Source organism: Phoxinus phoxinus (genome assembly GCF_949152265.1).
Source record: "Phoxinus phoxinus genome assembly, chromosome: 11".
Classification (NCBI taxonomy): domain Eukaryota; kingdom Metazoa; phylum Chordata; class Actinopteri; order Cypriniformes; family Leuciscidae; genus Phoxinus; species Phoxinus phoxinus.
Genome location: NC_136886.1, coordinates 6,639,970 through 6,661,678, shown reverse-complemented (window position 1 = coordinate 6,661,678; position 21,709 = coordinate 6,639,970). Strand labels below are relative to the sequence as shown.

At 36.0% G+C, this 21,709-nt stretch overlaps 1 protein-coding gene across 4 annotated transcripts in view; it reads right to left on the bottom strand.

Moving 5' to 3' along the window:
* The window catches only part of magi3b (membrane associated guanylate kinase, WW and PDZ domain containing 3b), a 110,606-nt gene that overhangs the window by 21,238 nt on the left and 67,659 nt on the right, over positions 1-21,709 (bottom strand). For all 4 annotated transcript variants that reach the window (XM_079628361.1, XM_079628362.1, XM_079628363.1 and 1 more), the window contains exons 2-7: positions 19,743-19,859; positions 11,296-11,415; positions 5,984-6,190; positions 2,914-3,100; positions 1,268-1,347; positions 5-62 (exon numbers count right to left, since the gene is read on the bottom strand). In XM_079628361.1, the coding sequence (XP_079484487.1) occupies positions 5-62; positions 1,268-1,347; positions 2,914-3,100; positions 5,984-6,190; positions 11,296-11,415; positions 19,743-19,859 (769 nt within the window). The remainder of the gene's footprint in view (positions 1-4; positions 63-1,267; positions 1,348-2,913; positions 3,101-5,983; positions 6,191-11,295; positions 11,416-19,742; positions 19,860-21,709) is intronic.

The window sequence follows — 21,709 nt, the reverse complement described above, 5'->3', positions numbered from 1 at the left end:
TTACTCAACGTAGTATGTGCCGTACTGCGGGTCATCAATCTCCTCCCATCCGTACGGAAGTTCTGATGATGAAGGAATGAGAGCATTGTGTTAATATGCAAATCCACACAAACGCACGCTTCTGGCTGCCGCTATACATCATTAACAACAGCATGCAACATTTTAAAGCGGTCATATCATGAAGAATCAAATATCTTTGATCTTTTGAATGTAAAAATACTCTAAACCTTCATAAGTTAGCCAATCAAAATAAATAAATGACCAGTTCGCAGCATTTAGAGAGCAAAGAATTGAAATTATAATTAAATTAGTAAATTACATTTATTATGTTTACAACATTTCCGCAGCATTATATTGCTATAACATTTAATGCAATATATCACTATTTTTATTACATAACTTTTTCCAAATAGAATATTTTTCTAACTTAATTATGTTTCAAATATTTAATCTGTGTTCCTGACATATTTATTTAATAATGGAGAATATTTAGGAAATTTAAGATGTATTTAACATTTTTCATAAAAATACATATAATGCTGCCCTAAACAAGCAAAACAACCTATAGTGCTTAATAATGTGTCATAAGATTTCAATAAATAAGATTTTGTAAACAACAATACAAACAAAACAATTCAGATCAAATGCTCAAAGCACAATACCACAATATGCTTCTCTCTCTCTCTCTCTCTCTTTCTCTCTCTCTCTCTCTCTCTCTCTCTCTCTCTCTCTCTCTCTCTCTCTCTCTCTTTCTCTCTCTCTCTCTCTCTCTCTATATATATATATATATATATATATATATATATATTATGAAAGGAAATAGTTAAATAAACAGCCACTCTTTGTGTGTGTGCGTGTGTGTGTGTGCGTGTGCGTGTGCGTATCCCCTCTGCTGTACGTACATTATGCCCAAATGAACTAATGAGGAGAAGAAAAAAAAGGCTGTTCACGCTACAGAGAGCTTCACACACACTCAAAGAAAAGTATTGTGCACCAGTGAGCATCTAGCACAGGACTATAAAACTCGCTTAAAAGAGCGGCTACATTTTGTTAGACATCATGTGTGCTTATGTGTGTATGTGAAAAGACAAGAGGAAGTGAATGCATTCAGATGAGGTTATGCAATCATGCCCTCTGCTATGTGTGCCGGCATGTGAATGTGGAAGGCTGCACACATCTGATAGAATGCAATTGAATTTCTATTTGCATATGCATGTATCTGTCATACAGGGGCTTCGTGTATTAATGTGTAGATGCAATGATTCACCTCCATCCTCACACTTTTCAGGGGGCTTGGCTTTTTTGACCAGCCGAGGGTCCAACCACGTAGTCGCCTTTGTGTTGTGGCTATGAAACAAAAAAAAATTATTAGATAAAATACCTGTAGGCCTATATATAATTCAAATTGCAGACTACCTAACACCCCAACTAACCATCATTTTGCTAGACTGTTTTGTTCTTATTTCATTAAAATAAACTAGGCTGCTACATTCAGCTAATGAACCTTCATGAACTGACTAATCGCTAGCATCGAATGTTCACTGATGCAAATGAGTTACGTGATTAAATCCAAAGTGCAGAAATACTTTATTTTAAAATGTATGCTGCCATGATTAGTTAATTCATTGTTATGAATAGATCAATTAGTCGATTCATTCAATGTTAGTGCTTTTTATCAATAATAGTATTATTTAGGTCTATTTCTCCCATTACATTAACTTAACAGTTTGAGAACTGCTGATTTGTGCTAATGAAAGAAAAGAAAAGAAAGAAAAGAAAGTCGTATTACAAATGAAAGAAAAGAAAGTCGCATTACAAAGTCTTGGCAGGTCAAAGAGGCTGAGATTTTTAATGGAATGTAGTTATGAGTCTTATAAACTGAACTGGAAAATGTTTGGAACCACTCAAATATTTATGATTGCGACCCCAAACGCACACACAGAAACAGAACTTTGACTCTGTTCTTTAAAGAGCATCTAGGCCACACTGCGAGCTATATTTATTCTGTTCTGACAGCTCTGCTCTTGACTTTTAAAAGCAACACTACTTTGAGAAAAAGTGAGAAAAACATCAGATATCAGCAAGACGGGGAGAGAAAGTGATAAAGTATGCCGTTTGTGAAAATAGAAATCGGAATACTATGTTGATGAAGTTTGAGATTCGACCTGAAAATAATCTTGACAGCAGTGCTGTGGAGGGGAAAATGCAACAAATATTGCTGCCTAAAAACAAGGGAATATTGGGCAGCAAATTTAAAAACAGTAAATAAAACCTTTGTATAAATATACAATTTACATAGAATGTCTTTGCATACTACTACTGCATCAAAATATCACTTTAAGAGCCTACGGCAATAAAAAAAGAAAAAATGAAAGCACTCTGCAGTAATACTACAGTGGCATTATAAATGCAAAACAAAACGCATAAACAAACAAAAGAATATCCTGTGGTATTGTGTATAGTGCATCAAATCCCATATGACATTCAGTGGCTTGAAAGCAATAATAAACACAGAAAACAATATCCCGTGATATACAGTGTGTCAAATCAGACAACAATAAAAAAAAAATCATCTACACTTCAAGGTATACATTCGGTGCAAGTGTAGACAGACATTTGGTTCATCAAAGTATCCAAAGGGAAGTCTATAATGGATATGATTAATATTACTGATTTATTTTTAACAACATAACATATATTATTTTTATCATTCAAAATTATTACTGAAAATCATTTCTCTCAAATCTCACGAATAGTATCATGTAACTGAGCGTTGAAATCCACCTTTCAAATACAATATTCTCAGGCCTTATTATTTATGAACGCGGTAAACCAGAAGGTGACAGCAACAGACCTCATGCAGTTAATAAAGTCATAAAGGCTAAATCTCTCCTCTTATGGCCACACACTCACTCTATGAAATAGACCATGCCCGTCTCTGTGTAGGCCATTTCCCAGTTGTAGGGCAGGGGCTCCAGGCTGTCGTCTCTGGGTAAAGAGCTCCAGGTGCGGAGCTCCAGTGTCCCGCTGCCTCCTGCACTGCCTCCACCACTGGACTGAGTGTAGCTGGGCACCGCTTTCCTCCACTCCTCTGTCCTCTCTACAGAAGGAAAGAAGATCAAAAAGTATAATGCAAAACTAAGGTGGGTGATATTTTGCATGTCAAAGTAGGATGGTGTGCAAGCAAGATATTTTCCCGTTTCAGGTACATAGCAGAACAAATATACTGTATAGCCACAATTTAATGATATAATTCAATTATTATTATTTAACACAAATTAATTATACATACCGGTAAATATTTTTTTGAGTTTTTATTTTTGTATCATATTTGCATATATATATATATATATATATATATATATATATATATATATATATATATATATATATATATATATATATATATATATATATATACATACACACACACACACACACGCACACACAAATACATGAACGTAAACCTCTTGCTAAATAATATATACAATATATAACTTTCAATATATTAATATAATAAAATTTCTTTGATGATATAACAATCAGGCAGTTTGACATTTGCTATATATTATAAGATCCTACTTAATCCGCATACATACAGTATACTCATGCCAAGCAATACTACATAGCAAACAATCGGCTTTGTGATTGTGTATATCGTCACAAAATGTAAACTATTATCGCACAGCTCTTTATATAAAATTGTATATATATACATTGAACAACACTCAATCTTCGTCACTCTCTCAGCCCCTCATCTAAATTGAAAAGATACTTTTAAATATGAACCTGAAACCGCAAAATCACTGTCTAAACGAGTGAGTCATTGATTCATTCAGTCAAACAATTAGTTTAAAATGGATGATTCATTTAGGTGCCTGATTTTATTTTGTTAAATGTAACTGTTATTGTCCAGCTCTATTTATAAAGTTGGACGTATAAGTACGTCCAACTTTATCCGCATACATACAATACTAGCGTAGGGAGCTATACACGATAGCATATCTCAACTGCTTGATTGCTTTTATCGTCACAAAATGTAAACTATATTATTTCCCAGCTCTAATCATGAAAATATTAAGATATTACAAGCATTAACTTCACGCTTTTCTGTAAAGCGACTTTTAAAACAGTATTGTGAAAAGTGCAATAAAAAATAACATTTGACTTGGTCATTAGCATACAATAGGATTTAAGGTATCTAACCAAGCATTACTCATTTAGAAAACGGCAAGCTCTAATCTGATGGATTCTGCATAGATTTACACATCATTCAAAATCTGAAAAATGGCTACAGCACAGGAAGAAAGGCCCGTGGTAACATCAGCTCTCTGTGTTTGTATGTAAAAGCGGTACGTATGTGTGTGCATGCATGCTAACTAATTCACTGCCATTTTCCCTCTCTTTAAACACACTTGAAGTGGCAGAAAGCCTTTAAAGCAAATATGACACTATTCTGCAGCAAGGACACCCCATTAAATGACTCTTTTAACATGAGCCAAGGGACTACTTGCTTCAGCGAATATTCAACAACTATTCCCTCTTCACTGGCTTACGCCAATGCTGGGGGGAAAGACCTCACCAGTCCCAGCAGTCAAACATGGCTATACAAACACAACAGCTTTGAATTAATAGCAGGAAACAACAACTGTGTCAAGGAGGCTAAGAGATTATTCTATCATATCTACAGAAAGATGAAACAATACTGTAGAGGTTCTGTGGTATTAGATTGAAATACAATAGTAACTTGATAAAATAATTGCCATGGTACTTTATGTTGGTGAAACTCAAGGCCTGAAAGTTTAAATCAGTTTATACACCTTTATAGTCCACACGTTTTATATACAAACCGATATACACAACAAAAGAATAGTAAGAACATAGTTTAAGGCGAAAAAATACTGAGGGTATAAGCTTGGTTCCTCCAGGGGACATTTGTGGCTTATACTGTATACAAGCAAAAGCTATGGTTAAAAGTTAAAGCCCTGTAAACATCTAAACAGCTCATTTATGTTTAAAGCAGATCCACACCAGGGTCATAGACATGAATCATTCACGCATTAAGCAAGCCATTATGGAGCAGTGACTCGCTTACCAAATGCAACTCCGCAGTACTGCAGTATACAAATAGAGCATAAATTTCAGGCCTCGAGCCTTGAACGCACAACCGCTGATCTCAGAAGGATTATAAGGTTATACTGTGAACTAATGAGAGCATGTGCGCAGAGGGTTTGGCTCTTTTTTAAGCAAAGCTTGCCGAGTTCTCCTTGAGTAAAGGACAAGGATCTTCTCGGAGAGATCATGTAAGGCCTCTGACTGATCATTTGCACATGAGTTAAGCAGACTGCAGGTTGAAGCCTCGATCACACAGCAAGTTTGGAAAAGACTTGCTGTCTGAGACAAATTTCAGGAATATTAAAGATATCTTTCTTGAAGGGCAAAATCGGCAGTCTTTGATCACTTTATTTGACACGCCAATCGCCTTTGTGATGAATCTTAATTTCCAATGAAGTTCTGACAGTTTCACATATTTTAACTACTTTAAATAAAGAATTGATAGTAAAATACAATATTAATATTAGACGAAAATCCAAAATAAATGTTTAAGTTGAAGCACTAAACTAAAATAAAAATAAATTAAAGCTAAATAGGAATATATATAAATAATTAAAAAGTTACAAAATCCTAAACTACAATTAAAATAAAACCTGAACATGGAAAAACAAAAGCTAATTCAAAATATTAATAAATAATATAATAGTATATACATACTACTAAAATAACACTGGGCCGAAGTCAAGATGTATATTGTAAGTTTTGACATAAAAAAAAAAAGATGCCTGTATCAGTATGGGTGACTAATTTTTAGACTGAAATCTATCTCTGCAGTCATACAGATTGTGGTTAACACAAGCACACACACACACACACACACACACACACACACACACACACACACACACATTACAGTCCGTCCACTGACCTGGGATGCCATTTGGGAGCTGTGGCCGTTCCTCATCCTCTTCCTCCTCAGGGACCACGCTGTCCTTGCGGTCCATCTTACTGACAGAGGTGGTTCGCTTTCGTTGGACTTCGGAGCCATAATCCTCCTCGAACAGAACCTGGTCAACCAGGTCAGGCTGAACCAAGTTGGGCTCCGCAGGAGGTTTGGGAGTGCCATAGAAGTTACCTGAAGAAATTAAGAACTTATTTTGATTCATGACATCTTTAGAAAAGGCATAAAAATAGATACTTGTGAGGGTTTGTGTAACATTTCTGCTACGTAAGCTTTGGTTTATAAAGCCACAAATAGTTTAGTTTGATGAAACAGCTGATTTGGTAACACTAGGACTTCTTTATCGCTACCTCCGCTTTCTTCCTCAGTTCCAGCTTTCTCAAAAACGTAGATCTAGGTGTCGACTATCCAATATGCAGTGTGAAATGTTATACTTTCCATTCAGTGGCGCCTTGAAAGTAATTACACTCACCACTGGATTCAGTAATGAAACTTTTCCCACTATCTTCTCATGCAAAATTCAGTTCATTAATATGCATCAGAAACAATTGTACAGCCAATCAGTGGAGCAGCATAATGCATTTAAATTAATTTCTAATTTGATGGTACATGTTAATGTATGTGTGTGGGGTGTGTGTGTTGGGGTGAAGGGTTGTGCTTCATCATTCCCTCTTGATGTAAGACTAAATAAATCACTCTCAGTATGATTAGATTCAGTCAATGGAAAGGCATCTTTTCAAATCAGCCATTCAACCTTCACCAATTATACACAGATTAATTTAAATTATCCAAATTTGTTGTTTTGTTTCTTCGCTCCCTTCATCCTGAAAATAAATATGCTGCCCCTAGAAATCATTAGCGTCTGTTTAAGAAAAAGAAAAACGGCTTTTTAAGGTCACATTTTCATCTTTTGCCAATGTAAAATATAATCCTTGTAATCAGTCGAAAGATTAATCCTCTTCTTTTTAGATTGTAAATTCTAAAGAGTTTAATTAGCAAATAGAAACTGAAACCATGTGGGAATAGGCTTTTTCACAAGCAATTAACTACTGTTGACAACTTGGCTCACCTCTCATGAATATGCAGTGATGAATATTCACTCCTTCCCTCTCTGTCTCTCTTCATTATACAAATGGATCTCCTTCTTTCCAGTGTCACAGCGTAAGGAAAGTGTGTGTGCTGCTACCATTACATTTGTTATACATTATCATGCGAAAACAGCATGTTACCAAGACTATAGTCTAACTGAAGGACACATTTTAAAATCAGGATACATTCCGGTCCAGTTTGCAGCTTATTATGGTGAAGAAAATCAGCACAATTAGACCGAACAACATTTAAATCAACCAACAACAGTTGAACTTTGTTAAGTGGAAATCAACCCTACATTTCCTCTTTATTTATTTTTTTAAATCGTACTTACCCCAAACTTTTTTTAACAGTACCATATATCACGTCACTTCCGTGGCTTTAATACGAATCAGTGTATGTTTAATTTATACAGTGTCTATAGTATTTTATTTTTTACATGTATTCAATTTCTGAATGTTACTGTTAAATACAATGGAACTGGAAAAATTAAAGCACTGTTTATTTCATTTGTACCTTATATTGTATTTTATATTATTTGTCATTTGCATATTTATTCTTATTTTTAATAAAAAATATCAAATAATTCAATTAAATAAAGTGAAATAAGGTTTTGGCCGTATCGCCCACCCCTACTTTGGTCTATGGTCTGTCATTGTTTTTCTTTTGTTACCTTGTAAGGTTACATTTTTTAAAATAGGGAAATTAGTTTGGCTGCATTGCTCAGTGCTTTGCAAAACAGTCTTAAAATCCAACATAAAAAAGAATTGTGATAAGATTGTGAATTGTGATTCTGCCTGAAAAAAAATAGTGATTTCCATATCGCCCACCCCTAGCTGTAACCCTGATTAATCACCCCATATGCACTCAGCTAACCATGACAGAGTCATAAAGGTATGTGCTACTCTCAGTATCTGAGCAGATTTACAGCGTCATCTGTCGCCAGTAATCTGCAGAGAGCCATATAATCTGAGAACGAGGTGAAAGTTGTCTTAGCGTTCTCTTAAAGATGTCAAAAATATTTTGGTGCACATAAAGTGCAGCTATAATATCAAAATAGATAGATATGGACAGATAACAGAGGTTTATGGGCTTTACACAATGTAAGTGGACCAAAGTAGCAACCATACTGCATACATTTAATGAAATGTAAACTAATTTTCTGCAAATTCCTTTAGAAAACGTAATTTATTGTAATTTAAAATCGCTAAGAAAAAAATCATATTTCACTCATAAGTCAAAAGATAAAACATACTTTGAATATAGAAAATTAAGAATATTTTAAGATTGTTTGCATATTTAAACTGTTTAAAATATTTAATTTTAATGTATTTCTTTTATGTGTTCCCCCATGTATAACTGTCACTAAACAATTCATCTGCCCTCAAATAGACTTACGTTTCTGATTCCAAAATTTTTATCATGTATAGAAATGAGAATTACTCCATGTGAGCGGAGAACATCTATCTATTTATTGGAATAAAATAGTGTTGTGACTCAACAGGCAATAAGTACAGTGAATTGTGCCACAGCCTATTCATGTTTACAGATCGCCTCCATTGAGATTCTCTGTGTGCTTACAAGGAGCGCTAAATCTTTATTGATCAGGATCAACTCTTAATTCAACCAAGCTTGCTTAGACAGGATTACATTAAAAGCTGCCTTGAGGGTTGTAAATTTATCCACACTACTGGAATGAGGGAATCATAAAGGCATAGAAACTGTTTGCTATTGCTCAAGCATGACCACATTGAGACATTAGATGTTGTAAATCTATATAAAGCTGCATCAACGGTAAAATGTCATATCATTCGTGCTCTAAAGTAAATATGTTGTAAAACCTGATTGTAACTGAGGGTGAACTATTCCTTTGAGGAACAGTTTGCTGGGATTAGAGTATGCATGTGTGTTTTCATGCATGTGTGTGTGTGTCCTAGGATCAGAATGTCTCCCTCTTCGAAAGCAGAGCACATATGGGCATTTCTTATTGGCATGGCTCCCTGTCCCAGCAGGCTCTGCCTGGCATGAGTCCCTGGTCCCACTATCGACATGGGGCCACAGTGAATGCACTCGCCTGGCACGCTATCTGTCTCTCAGGACGGAGACATTCAAACCAACTAGACTGCAGTGGCGAGGACAAACACCCAACGCTTTTATTCTTTAAGGAAAAAAAGAAAAAGAAAATCCTCTGAAAATCATTCTCTATTAAACATAGTACCATTCAAAAGATTTTTAATGTTCTTTAAAAATGCCTCTTATGCTCAACCAGGGCATGCATTTATTTGAATATAGTAAAAACAGCAATATTATGAAATATTACCATTTAAAAGAACACTTTCTCAATTTTAATATATTTTAAAATGTAATGTATTCCTGCGATACATTTTCAGCATCATTACTCCAGTCTTCAGTGACACATGATTCTTATGAAATCATTCTAATATGCTGATTTGGTGCTCAAGAAACATTTCTTACTATTATGAATGTTGAAAAAATCATGCATTTTTTTCAGGATTCTTTGATAAATAGAAAATTTGAAACATAAATCTTTTGTAACATTATGAATGTCTTTATACTGTCACTTTTGATCAATTTAATGCATCCTTGCTGAATAAGAGTATTAATTATCAAAAATCTTACTGACGCCAAACCTTTGAATGGTAGTATGTCTACTTCTTTGAACAATTCAAAAAATATAAATATTTGTTAAATCTTTTTTATATAATAAATTATAATATGTGTGTGCATGTATATATGCACATACATACACACACAGCTCCTTTCATTGGCTATTTGTTGCAATATATATACACATAGAGTATATCTATTTGTGGGATGTGCCATTACAGGGAACAGACTGTGACTTTTGTCTTCCTTATGTGTACTTTTTCAGCAGTTTGCCTCAAGCTCTGCAAAGCTTGTTTGCATGGTGTAAACCTGTGCTAACTGACTCACTGACTCTCTGACTCTGCCTGTAAGATGTGAAGGCTAAATCCATCATACGGTACATTTTTGAGGCTGCACTGTCAATAAATTCTTTTTGGACTAAATGAATGCCTAGAGGTTTTGGTGTCAGAGTTTACTTCAGTCAGGTAAAAAACACAACTGTCAAATGTTAACACACAGGGCCCTATCTTGCACCCAGCGCAATTGACTTTGTACACCGACGAATGTATCATTCCTATTTTGCACCCGCGCACAGCGGACTTTTCCCTCCACAGACGCACGTCGGTAAATAAGTGAATGAACTTGCGCTCGCGGGGGCGGTTCAGAGAAAAGAGGAGGCGTGTACCGGCGCAAACGTTCCCTGGTGCAATTTTGATGTTTCAGAAAACATTTCCGCCATTGACCAGGAAAACCCTAGTCTAAAGACAGCGGCGCGTTGCGCGTTAGTCATATGCTATTTTAAGGGCGTGTGCTTGGCCATTATGTAGCGTGTGAACAACGCGCATACACTTTGATTCTCTAATCTAAACAGATGCAGCAGTTTTGCAAATCATACATTATTACAAGGAAAAATATTAACACACGAGGGAAATCATTGTTGTGTCCATGAAGATGTGAAAAAAATTGGCATAAATCTAGCTTACACATTTACCCAAATTATTATACGCCTGTTTAAACAAAGCTAATTTGGGTGGGTTTCTCCCATCCCCATACAATGCCACTTCTCTGTCTTTTACTGCCCTGACGAGAGCGCCGGTCTCCTCGGCTGTGAACCGCGCCTGGCAAATCCGCCGTTATAATAACAATCCGCCATGGAACAAGAGCGCCTGCTCTTAAAGACAATGTGAGAGGACGCTCTGATTGGTTTAATTCACGTTACACCCAAACCATACCTATGAATAATGAAGCTACTTCAGACCAACCCATTTTAGATTTGCGTAGAGCCCAAGTCATTTATCCAGCCGGTATAATAGCAACAGCGCCTTGGATCCGCCCACAAATTTACTTGTGTTTCGCCTTTGATACTTGCGTTTCAGATCGTTAAAAAAGGGCCAGTTTTGGTTAAGATTAGATTGTAGGCTTGGTACTTGTAAATAAAAAACTGCTTTTGATGTGAATTTTTCACCCGTTACAGTATATCGTCTACCAGGTAGACTTGGAAAACAACTAGCATCATGATCTGAGGCATCCATGGTTTGTGATGTTTGCATGAAGTATATCAGTATAGAGAGTGTGTTTTATACCATCATATGTTCCGCTCTCCAGCAGTAATCCACTCTCTTCCAGGATGCGAAAATCCCCCACACCGATGAAATTATAGTCCACTCCTGGAACCTCCCCATCTCTGGGCATCCGAGTGGTACCTTCCAGTAAAACAAACACAATTAGTGACAGTAAACTAGCTCTGGTAAGAATATCCTACACCCACAATCCCATTTGCTGCAAACTTTGTGTCTGTCTAAACACAGCCTCAGATTGACCAGAATTAAAATTGGATTCCCTGGTTGCATTTCAGAATTTCCTTTGAGAACAAGTGCACTCCATTCGGAACTGTAAATAGAACTGATCTCAAACTCCCATAGATACGATCTGGAAACTGGGAAACAACTGGATGGGTTACATGGAAAACTGGTTTAAAAAAAGAGGGATTGGCAATTTGCGAGGCTTTAAAGGATGAAAAATTACATGCTTTAACATAATTTCTATGAAAATGGTTTGGAAACACACAGAGAGATGTACTGTATTAGCCAAAATGAGTAGAACAAGGACATATTACATCATATCAGAGGAAATCTTGTGTTATTTAGTGTGTTATTCCAGCATAGTGTAGTCACAGATTGCTTTATTCACAAGGGAGACGGTGACACAGAGGTGGAAAGTGTGCACAGACTGTACAATGAGATTCAGTCTCTGAAGCATTTGACACTTTTGAAAAATGTGTGTGTCTGCAGTGTAGTAATCTTTATATTTATAGTAATACTATATTTTCACCCTTCGGTTTCTCAGCCCAGATAACATTTACTCAGCCTAATGTTGTACCAAACTTTTATGTATTTCTTTCTTCAGCTAGGCACAAAAGTAGAAATTTTGCAGAATGTTCAAGCTGATCTATAATCATAGGCGGAGGGTGAACCAACTCAATGGTAAGGCTAAGTCCAGGCCCTGATTGGCTATCAGGAGCACCGGGAGAATTCGTGCTGCTTTTTTTTTTACAAATACAGGCCTATATATACATATTATTGCCTACCCAATGTACTAAAATGATCATGTCCGAATTCTGCATTCGATAATAAATCACTAATAAATCATGAATCGGTTAGTCTTGCCTGGCAGCGCTATGATTTGGCTCTCGCGCCAAACAGTTTCGAAACCGAGACGAGTAATTTTTGCAGTAGCACACCATATTATTATCATCGTTCAAAATAATGTATTACAGTATATAGGCCTATTGTAAAGTTACAGTAATCTTTAAAAACATATTTAAATAGATTTCCTTGAAATACTTTCAAGTTACGTGTCACCACCGCACAATCTACAGATTACAACATGAACTGTCCCGATAAATTATTTGTTATTAAAGCATTTACGTTCACAAACAGAACACAAAAGCAAGCATACTGTACGCAGGATTTGGCATGGCAGAAAGCACACAAAGAGCGTTCCCTTTTTAATCACTAAAAAGCCGACACTCATCTTTAGTTCATCTCACAAAGTTTTGTTACAATCAATGAAGCTGACTACACAATAAATGTCTTATTTACATAATTGTTTGTTATAATGAGAGGATTTTCCGAGTGTGCAGAACTCCACTCACCGCTCGAAACTTGCGCCTCGATTGGCCATTGCGTTCAAGAAATCAACAGATATGTTTGTGATTGGCTATATAGCTTAACGCTGCAAATCATGTTGTAAATAGAAACCTTTTAAGTTCTCCAGCGCAAACGCACTGGGTCGTTTACCAAATATGTTTCACCAAAATGCTATCATTATGGAGAAAACTGATCCTAGACCAGCAGTTATGGGCAGCTTTTCCCTCTAAAAGTAATCAGAAGCAGCAGCAGGCAGTGGTTTGAGTGAGAAAATTCCACGCTAGTCTCAAGTCCGTAGCCATGGTTAGGCTAAGCCTTGATATATATATATACACACACACTCTGTATATTTCTTAATTTGTGTCAACAAACAACAGTAAGCAGTAGGCACCAATCAGAAACGTTTTACACGATGACGACAGAGCAGAGACGGTGACGCAGATTTTGTACATTACAGACATGGATGCCGCCGTGGAACATCACAACATCACTCGTTCGAATCAGCTATCGCGTCTGTTTCAAGCGATTTAAAATTGTCATTTTCGTTAACACAAACAGAGAATTGCTGAGAGTCTCGAGATGTTTCTCCGTCGCTCTGCATACGTCATGTCATTCATCTCTCTGATTGGTTTTAGATCTTTCCGACGTCCGTTGGTGACGCCCCTGTGGAAATGAATTGTCTATGGAGCTTTGCCAGACCCTTACTCAGTTACAACTGAGAGGGTCTGGGTTTTCCCAGGCTAAACAGTAATATGAATTTGAAACAACATGATGAGAATTCAAATTTTTGGATGAACTATTTATCCAATCAACTCAAATGCATGCATGCTTTTTTACCCCTAAACCAAGATAAAAAAAATTAATTCTGTGTGTTTAAGCCTGCGTGAGTGTGTTTGCTCAAAAAATATCAAACAGAAACAGTACACGTTTGGACCTAATTTCAGAGGTGGGTTGTTTAGCAGCAAAATCCTCATAAGAGACATCCGAGGGTGGCATTTCTTGCGAATAAAAGGCCAAAAATAAAAGATGACATTTCTCGGCTCTGTTCGTTAGTGTGCTAGGAAATGCCACCAGGCTCTACTGTCATTTGAAGGACATTTACATTAGATGCAGCAAAGTGAAATGCCAGAGTCAAGTGTCTGCGGAGACTTGACTCTAACTTGAGAGCAAATAATATTAAAAACGGGCTCCTTTACATTTTCCTTAGGGAGCAACTGTGTAAATGCCACAAGAAGAGGGAATCGGAACAGCAGCGCTGGCTATAGATATGTGAATATCTACTGGCGAGGTTAAAAGGGGTTACCTTGTTCAATGTCCATAACATAATGATAAAGAAGGGAGTAGAGGAGAAGAGATGTTGCTAAATGTGTTCTGTTGCACAGATTTTATAGCCCCTTTCCATTTTCCTTTCCTATGTGAAATAAAATTATTTGCAAAAATCATATGTAAAGTTAACACAGTCTCACCCCAAAACGTCACATACTGACGGGTCTTGACTATACGTCAACATACGACGAAAAGGGTACCCCTATAACGTCCATGTGTGACGATTCGGGTATGGTTGGGTTTAGGTATGCGTTAGGGTACCGCTAGGAGGCGCTGCTGGTGCGCTTATGTCTGCGTCTCATATTGACGTTATAGGGGAACCCTTTTCGTCGTATGTTGACGTACTGTATGGTCAAGACCCGTCAGTATATGACGTTTTGGGGTGAGACCGGGTTGGTAAAGTGAGTAGATTTTTAATGACATTTTATGAACTTATTTTTAAATATTTTTTTTGAAAAAAAAAAACACTTTTATTTAGCAATGATGCATTAAATTGATCAAACGTCACAGTAAAGACATTTATAATGCTGACAAATATTTATATTTCAAATGAATACTGTTCTCATTAACATTAATATTAATCAGCAAAAATATTTTTTTGTGCACATTTTACAATACGAAATGTTTCTTGAGCAGCAAATCAGCATATTAGAATGATTTCTGGCAGATCACATGACACTGAAGACTGGAGCAATGAATCTGAAAATTTAGCTTTGCATCGCAAGAAAAAATGAAAGAAAAACATCCTAAAAATTTTTTTTTATAACTTTATAAAGTAAAATAACTAGCTTCCGCCAAAACGAACATACGAATTCCACTTAAGTCTAAATCGCAACTTATGCGAGTAATGCGACGCGCACTGCTGATATTTACGCTACACCATGACTTGAGGGTGAGTAAATCATGGTCTAATTTTCATTTTTGGGTGAACTATCCCTTTAAGTAGTGCATTTGCTTAAATTTTTGTAAATTTCCTGACCAATAATTTGTGGTTAAGACAACTAAAAGCTTAGTGTTTAGCCATTTTTAGGCTTTTTTTGCACAGTATTGTACATAAAAAAAAATAAAAAAAAAAATTATAATAACATAAAAGTCACAAATTTACATAGAACCATAAACTGCTTAGACTCTTGAAAGTCAGTCATCTGAACGTTTTCCTCAAAAATGGTCATAACCTTTTTAAAGTCAGTTACATAAAAAGGTAGATCAGTCTAATTTGAATTGGAAAAGTTGGATTGATTATCTCTTGGTTAACTGCTAGTTGGTCAAACTAGTTCTTAAGGCGCAGTCTTAACATAGTGGCTAAGTTTATGCAATTGGCCCCAGGCCAGTTTAAAATGATGAGAACAATCAGGGAATTTGACTGTCTTAAAATTCTCATTTTTCAACAAATACCGGTAACTACATCAGAGAATGTTCAACTATTCCAGACTTTTGTTTGCATAATGCAATGCCTCTTCCACAAACTCTTGTGTATTTCCCTTTACGTCTTTGCGACATACCGTCTCGGAAGAAATGAATGCATTTGCAGTGCTCTCTGACGCAGTGGAAACTCTTGTGAGCCCAAAGACTTGTAAACAATGACTGTGATGCGGCAGGTTGTAAGCAGGTTATGTAAGAACTGCCAGTTTCATCTTTGTTGGCCTCTGAAGTCAGTTCAATCACAGGCCGGTTCTGAAAGAGGTCCACAGATCCCCCGGGCGACCACCTGCCCCGGCACATTCTGGTAGAGAAGGGATATGAGTGGCACCTTAGGCTGCTCTTTATTCCTCTCCATCAGAGGAGCTTTTAAGAACTTTTGTTCATAACTCCATAAAGCAGCTTTGTGACTGCAAATACCAGAGGCTCTCTCTTCCTCCAACTCCCTTTTCCCTCTACTTTTCAGACTTTTTTCCTCATTTCTTCCCTTCTTCACTCTGCCGTTTCAGGCTCTTCTCATAATTTACTGGCTAAGGTAAAGAGAGAAAAGAGAGAGAGAGTAACTAGGCCAAGCACAGAGTGACCTAAGGACAAGAGAATGCTATGCTAGAAATGGCACCCAATGGAAGTTCATATTGTCATTTTATGCTAATTCGGATTGTCTCCAATTTTTCCCAAAACATCAAAGAGTAATTCTTCATTCTAATGGGGAATTATTTATAATGAATTCTTCTTTTTTAAACTTCAACGGATTTAGAAATAAAACAGAAATGCGTTAATCAAAAAGTCTATTATTAGACAGTTCGACAGCTGGGATATAAAAGCTGATACGGTTATTGCCAGTGATAAAATGCACAACTAAACAGTCCCCGCTGGCTGTATTTCAAGTTGTTAAAATGGGTCACCTTCCCTCAAATCCACTTATAATATCAGTTAAAGATTCTCAGTTATTCTTCTCTTTCACCTTTAAAAATAAACAGCTTGTTTTTTTGTTGCTGTGCCTTTAAGACGTCTATGCAGACGCCCTCTTTACACGTGACGTGAGTAACGGCGTTTTGCTGCGCTTTACTCGGGAGCTGCGCGTTTGCTGTCAAGTCTAATATGGTTTGCACCGCCTCAGGCTGCCTTTCGTAACAGCCTCTTTGCAATAGTCTTCATTAGATTGTGACAGGTTCACAGAAAAAATCTGTACTGGAATGTGCCGAAGCAAACTGGTGATGATCGTGATGATCATGGATTGTTAAAAATAAACTTTTGCTGCCCGTTTCTAACACTAAAATCCTTCAGAGGAAAATTTAGGGTGACAGGAGCTACAAAAAGCAGGAAACAGCTAGAGGTATGGAAAAAATTATGGGAGTATTAATTTAGCTGAACATACACTCCAAAACCTAATCTATATCTTATGATAAAGATCTTCTAATATTAGGCTATACACTATTGTTCAAAAGTTTGAAGTCAGGAAGATTTTGCTTTAATAAATTAATAACTATAATTTATATAAATTAATAGTAGTCTATTCAGCAAAGACGCGTTTAATTGATAAAAAGTAACAGTAAAGACATTTATAATGTTACAAATGATTTCTATTTAAAAAAAAAGCTGAATCCGAAAAAAATTTGTTTCTACACAAAATATAAAGCAACATTGATAATAATAAGCATAATGATTTCTGAAGGATCATGTGACACTGCAGACTGGAGTAAAAAAAATCAGCTTTGCCATCACAAATATATGTATATTTATATATATTCAAATTTAACTGGTTTTTATTTTTAATTGTAATAATTCACAAAAGTTTCGCAATGTTTTTACTGTTTTTACTCATAGTGTCTAGTCTACTAGGGGTGTAACGGTTCAAATTTCTCACGGTTCGGTTTTTATCACGGTTTTAAGGTCATGGTTTCGGTACGGTTCGGTTAGTGCTAAGGGAAAGGGACTACTGTCAAATAAAAATACTGTTCTAATAAAAATAGAATATAAGAAGCAACAGCGCAAATAAATACAATAGAGCAAAGATACAAACAAAATAAACAGTGCTTTTCATGTTTTTCAGTGTAACAGTAGTCAGGTACAGAAATTGAATAAAGTAATCAAATGTAAAACAACATTATATAATCTTCACTGTATAAATGAAAGATTAATCATTATTAAAGTTACAAAAACTATTCAGTCAAGAGCAGTGGATGATCTCATTGTCTTTTGTTGTTTGATTAACATTAAAAACACAGACAGCAGGAATATGAGGCTGCTGTCACTTTAAGACATAATGCACGGATTCAGTACATTGATGCTGATACACATGCGTTGTCTTTCTCGACTGTTTATGTTCACTAAAGACTGAACATAAGAGTGAAATTTCACTTAAGAGTGAAATTGTCCGTTCAAGCACAAGACTTGAAAGAGAACTTAATATTTGCACGCTGTCTGAGAAGCTTCGGATGAGTGAACACACAAATCTTCTCACAGCAAGTTATCTTTCGCTTATCTTTAAATGTTTCAATTGGCAAGGCTTAAATTAGTTTAGTTTAAACAGATTGCAACATGCAGTTCGGGTCTCACCAGCGCTATCAACACCCGGGTGATGACGGCGCAACTGACTGGTCATATTAGAGCATACAATAAAGAGCATTAGCACATTGAACAAAGTTTAGAGGAATGTGTATCCATCAACAGAAACATGCATTTGCCTAACTCTGTCTGTTTAACGCATTGTTATTTTTTAAACAAACCAAATGCGGATGCGTCGTCAGATTTGAGATGAATACCATAATCAGATATCAAACTGAATTTTCTGAAACCTGCATTAAAATGAATTTGTAAATCAATAACCAATTACTTTAATATGTTTGGACTTCTGTCACTTTTTCTAATATAAGTTGCAATTGCAAAGAAAGGTATGTTTTTCCCTAAAAAACTGAAATTTTGAATGGCCAGATCATACCGCAGGTAGTATATGAATAAGATGCAGAATTTCTGTGCTGAAATACCACTTGCTAAAGTGTCGTTGTGAATTCGCCCCCTCAGTGTGTTTTATGACACATTTGTCACTGTCACTTATCAAATTAGACTAAATAGGGAATAACAAACTAGCTGAATGAGAAACTAATGAGCAGTGAGCTACTGCTTGGAGAAGAAACATGCTTTCAGAAAGCCACTCCACAACTCTCCAGAGGAACAGTAAACATCTCACGGGGCGCATCAGAGGAGAGCTGGGGGTGTTCTGCAGAGGGCCAGAACAACAGGAGAGGACAGCCTCTGTCTTCACAACTACACTATAGACACACCAGTGTGAGAAATGGACACAGGATTCGCTCCAAACACCAAATGAGAAAACACTGAGAGGTAAGATGAGATAACCAGACTGCCAGAGAAAGATGGAGAGAACATATGTTGTTCTTAAATTTCATGATATGCTTCAATGATCCAAAAATGAGAATTCTTTCCAAGCAGAATTAGCATATATTATATTATATATATTATATTATATTATAAACCAAAATTTACTTAGACACCTTCAACATTTCTCACATTATCACAGTTTATTATTCATTATAGTTTAGAAAATGGTAATAAAATATGACAAGAACTCAAATCAGAGTTATCAAATCAGTTGATATTTCACTGGTTTTGTCCATTTATCTGTTAGACTGTCTCACAAATTAATTAGGTTAAATAGCAGTCAGCTGTTAAATTTAAGTACACAATAATATAATACCAATTTAGGTCAAGCAATTACCAATCAATGCTTAATTTTGTTCAGTCTGTGGTGTAAAAAGGTCGCATTAGCAATTAAAGAAAAAACACTTAAGCAAAATATGGTCAGGTCAAAGTGTCTGAATAATTTTTGGTCCCAATTTTTTATAAATTTTACTGGTAGTCCACTGTATGAAGAATTTTTGGGTATAATGTGTCACAGTTTACTTTATTTGGCTATCGTCACTTACATAAATTAACTATAGTGTCCTGCACCCAATAGTAAAAAAATAAAAATAAAAAAAATAAACATAAATATCACAATTTATATCTGGTGTCTGAATAATTTTTGGTTAGACTGTATAAAACCACTGTTGCAAATAAGTACATAGTAAATAAATGAATAAAAATGAATAGATTGGGTGTGTATGTGTGTGTCTTACATGGAATGGTGCGCAGGTACAGGTTGTCTCGGATCACTTGCTGCAGTTTGTGGTCGATTGATCCTTTTTGGAACTGCAGGCTAAGATAATGCCTCAAATCAGTGTTCAGCACTTTACCTGCAGAGAGAGAGAGAGAGAGAGAGAGAGACGAGGCGAGTTAGAGAGAGAGAGAAAGGCAAAAGGAAATTTACAAATCCTTTCAAAGGTTATGGAAACAGAAGTAGGTAAGCTTGGCATTATAGTGTAAACTAACTCCCAAAAGAGATACATTATTGCTCGGAGGATGCTCTTTCAAAGGATAAGGAGACTTAATGGGGTTCTCACTTATGTTTTTTTAAGCATAAAACTGAGAGAGAGAGAGACAAATCTGATGATTGTCTCTAAAAATTAGATAAATGTTGACACAGTAAGAGCTCTGATCATTTGATCTTAGATCAAAATATTCTTACTGAAACCATGAGCAGTTTCAGACATTGTTGAGATCTCTTGTGGAACCTTAGAGATTAACAAAAACTACAGGAGAAAATTGAAAAATCATGAGATGAGTAGCAGTAGCATAAAAATGGAAGCATTTACTCTCGTTGCTGCCGGGGAAAACAACTGAAATATGTCATACGTGATTTTGCTTTCCTGCAAGTACTTTTACTAGTACGAAAAGTACTTTATATTAGTGCCCAATTGTTTTTTGTTTTCTAGGAGGAGAGTAACATCTTACTCTGCACGTACACACAGCACACTCAACGTGAGAGCCAGCTGCACAAAAACACACGGCGTAAGTCTCTTATAAGCTTTGCTAACTCAGAAAAGACTTCACAAACAAGCTGACACAGTGTCGAAAGCAGCAACTGTGAAAAGTGAAACCTAATGAAAACCCTACACACAGAACTTATAAAAGCCTCGCTTTCCCTCTTTCTGCCAAACTCCAAAGACGCAACTCTGGGAGAGTTCACAGAGAGTTGGGGAAAGTTGCTCTGCAGAGGAAGAAGGAGGCTGTTTGCTGATAAAAGACTGAGGGTGGAAAATGGAGGGAAACAGAGAGAGACAGAGACAGAGAGTACAACAGCACAACTTCATTAAAGAGGTCATATGAGAAATCACATTTTCTTTCATCTTTTGTATAAATTAGAATTTTTTTAAGTCTGATTAGTGAACGGATTATTTTTTTGAGTCGGATCTTTTTAAGTGAACAGATTGAACTCATTCACAAAACCGGTCTAAATAATCTGATTTGTAACAAGAAACAATGAAGTTGGGTGAGATGTAGAGATGCACTGATATTCAATTTCTCAGCCGATACATTATAGCCGATTATTCAGAATAATATCTGCTGATACCAATTTTCCAATTTTCCCAAATAATGCTGAAACCTATACAGGGAACTCTAATTTGGTACATTACTATAATATTAGAGGTTAAAATTAACAACAGAGATATTATATTAAACTTCTGTTCATTTTCAGATATAATAATCACACTCAAAGAAAAACTGAAATGTTTGTATGCAACTCAGTTGCACATAAGGTAGTTTTCATAAACACTTACCGTAACCCTAACCCAAACGCACATCATTAACAAATGAAGCTCTAAGCTCCTCTAGTGTTCATTTATAGCTAACTAATGATTTGTGAACATTGGATAACTTTCCTGAAGTAAATGCAACATAAAGTAACACATTGTTCACAAGCTGTTATTTTGTTATACATTGGTGCATCTAGTGAGAAGTACGTTTTTTGCAGAAATTTGTATTTTCATCACAAAAGATGTACAAACAATTGAACCTGACAGCAAATGGTCCAGCCGAGTGGTGTTGCTGATTTCATATTTAAAGAGCGCATTTTCACAGTGTACAGTCATATTTGAGTTTTTCATTGGTATTTTACATCTCTCTGAACAAAATAATTTTCCACTGTGGATTTTAAGAAACTCCCGCTTTGCATAGGAAATTATAAACAGTGCATTTCAGTGCT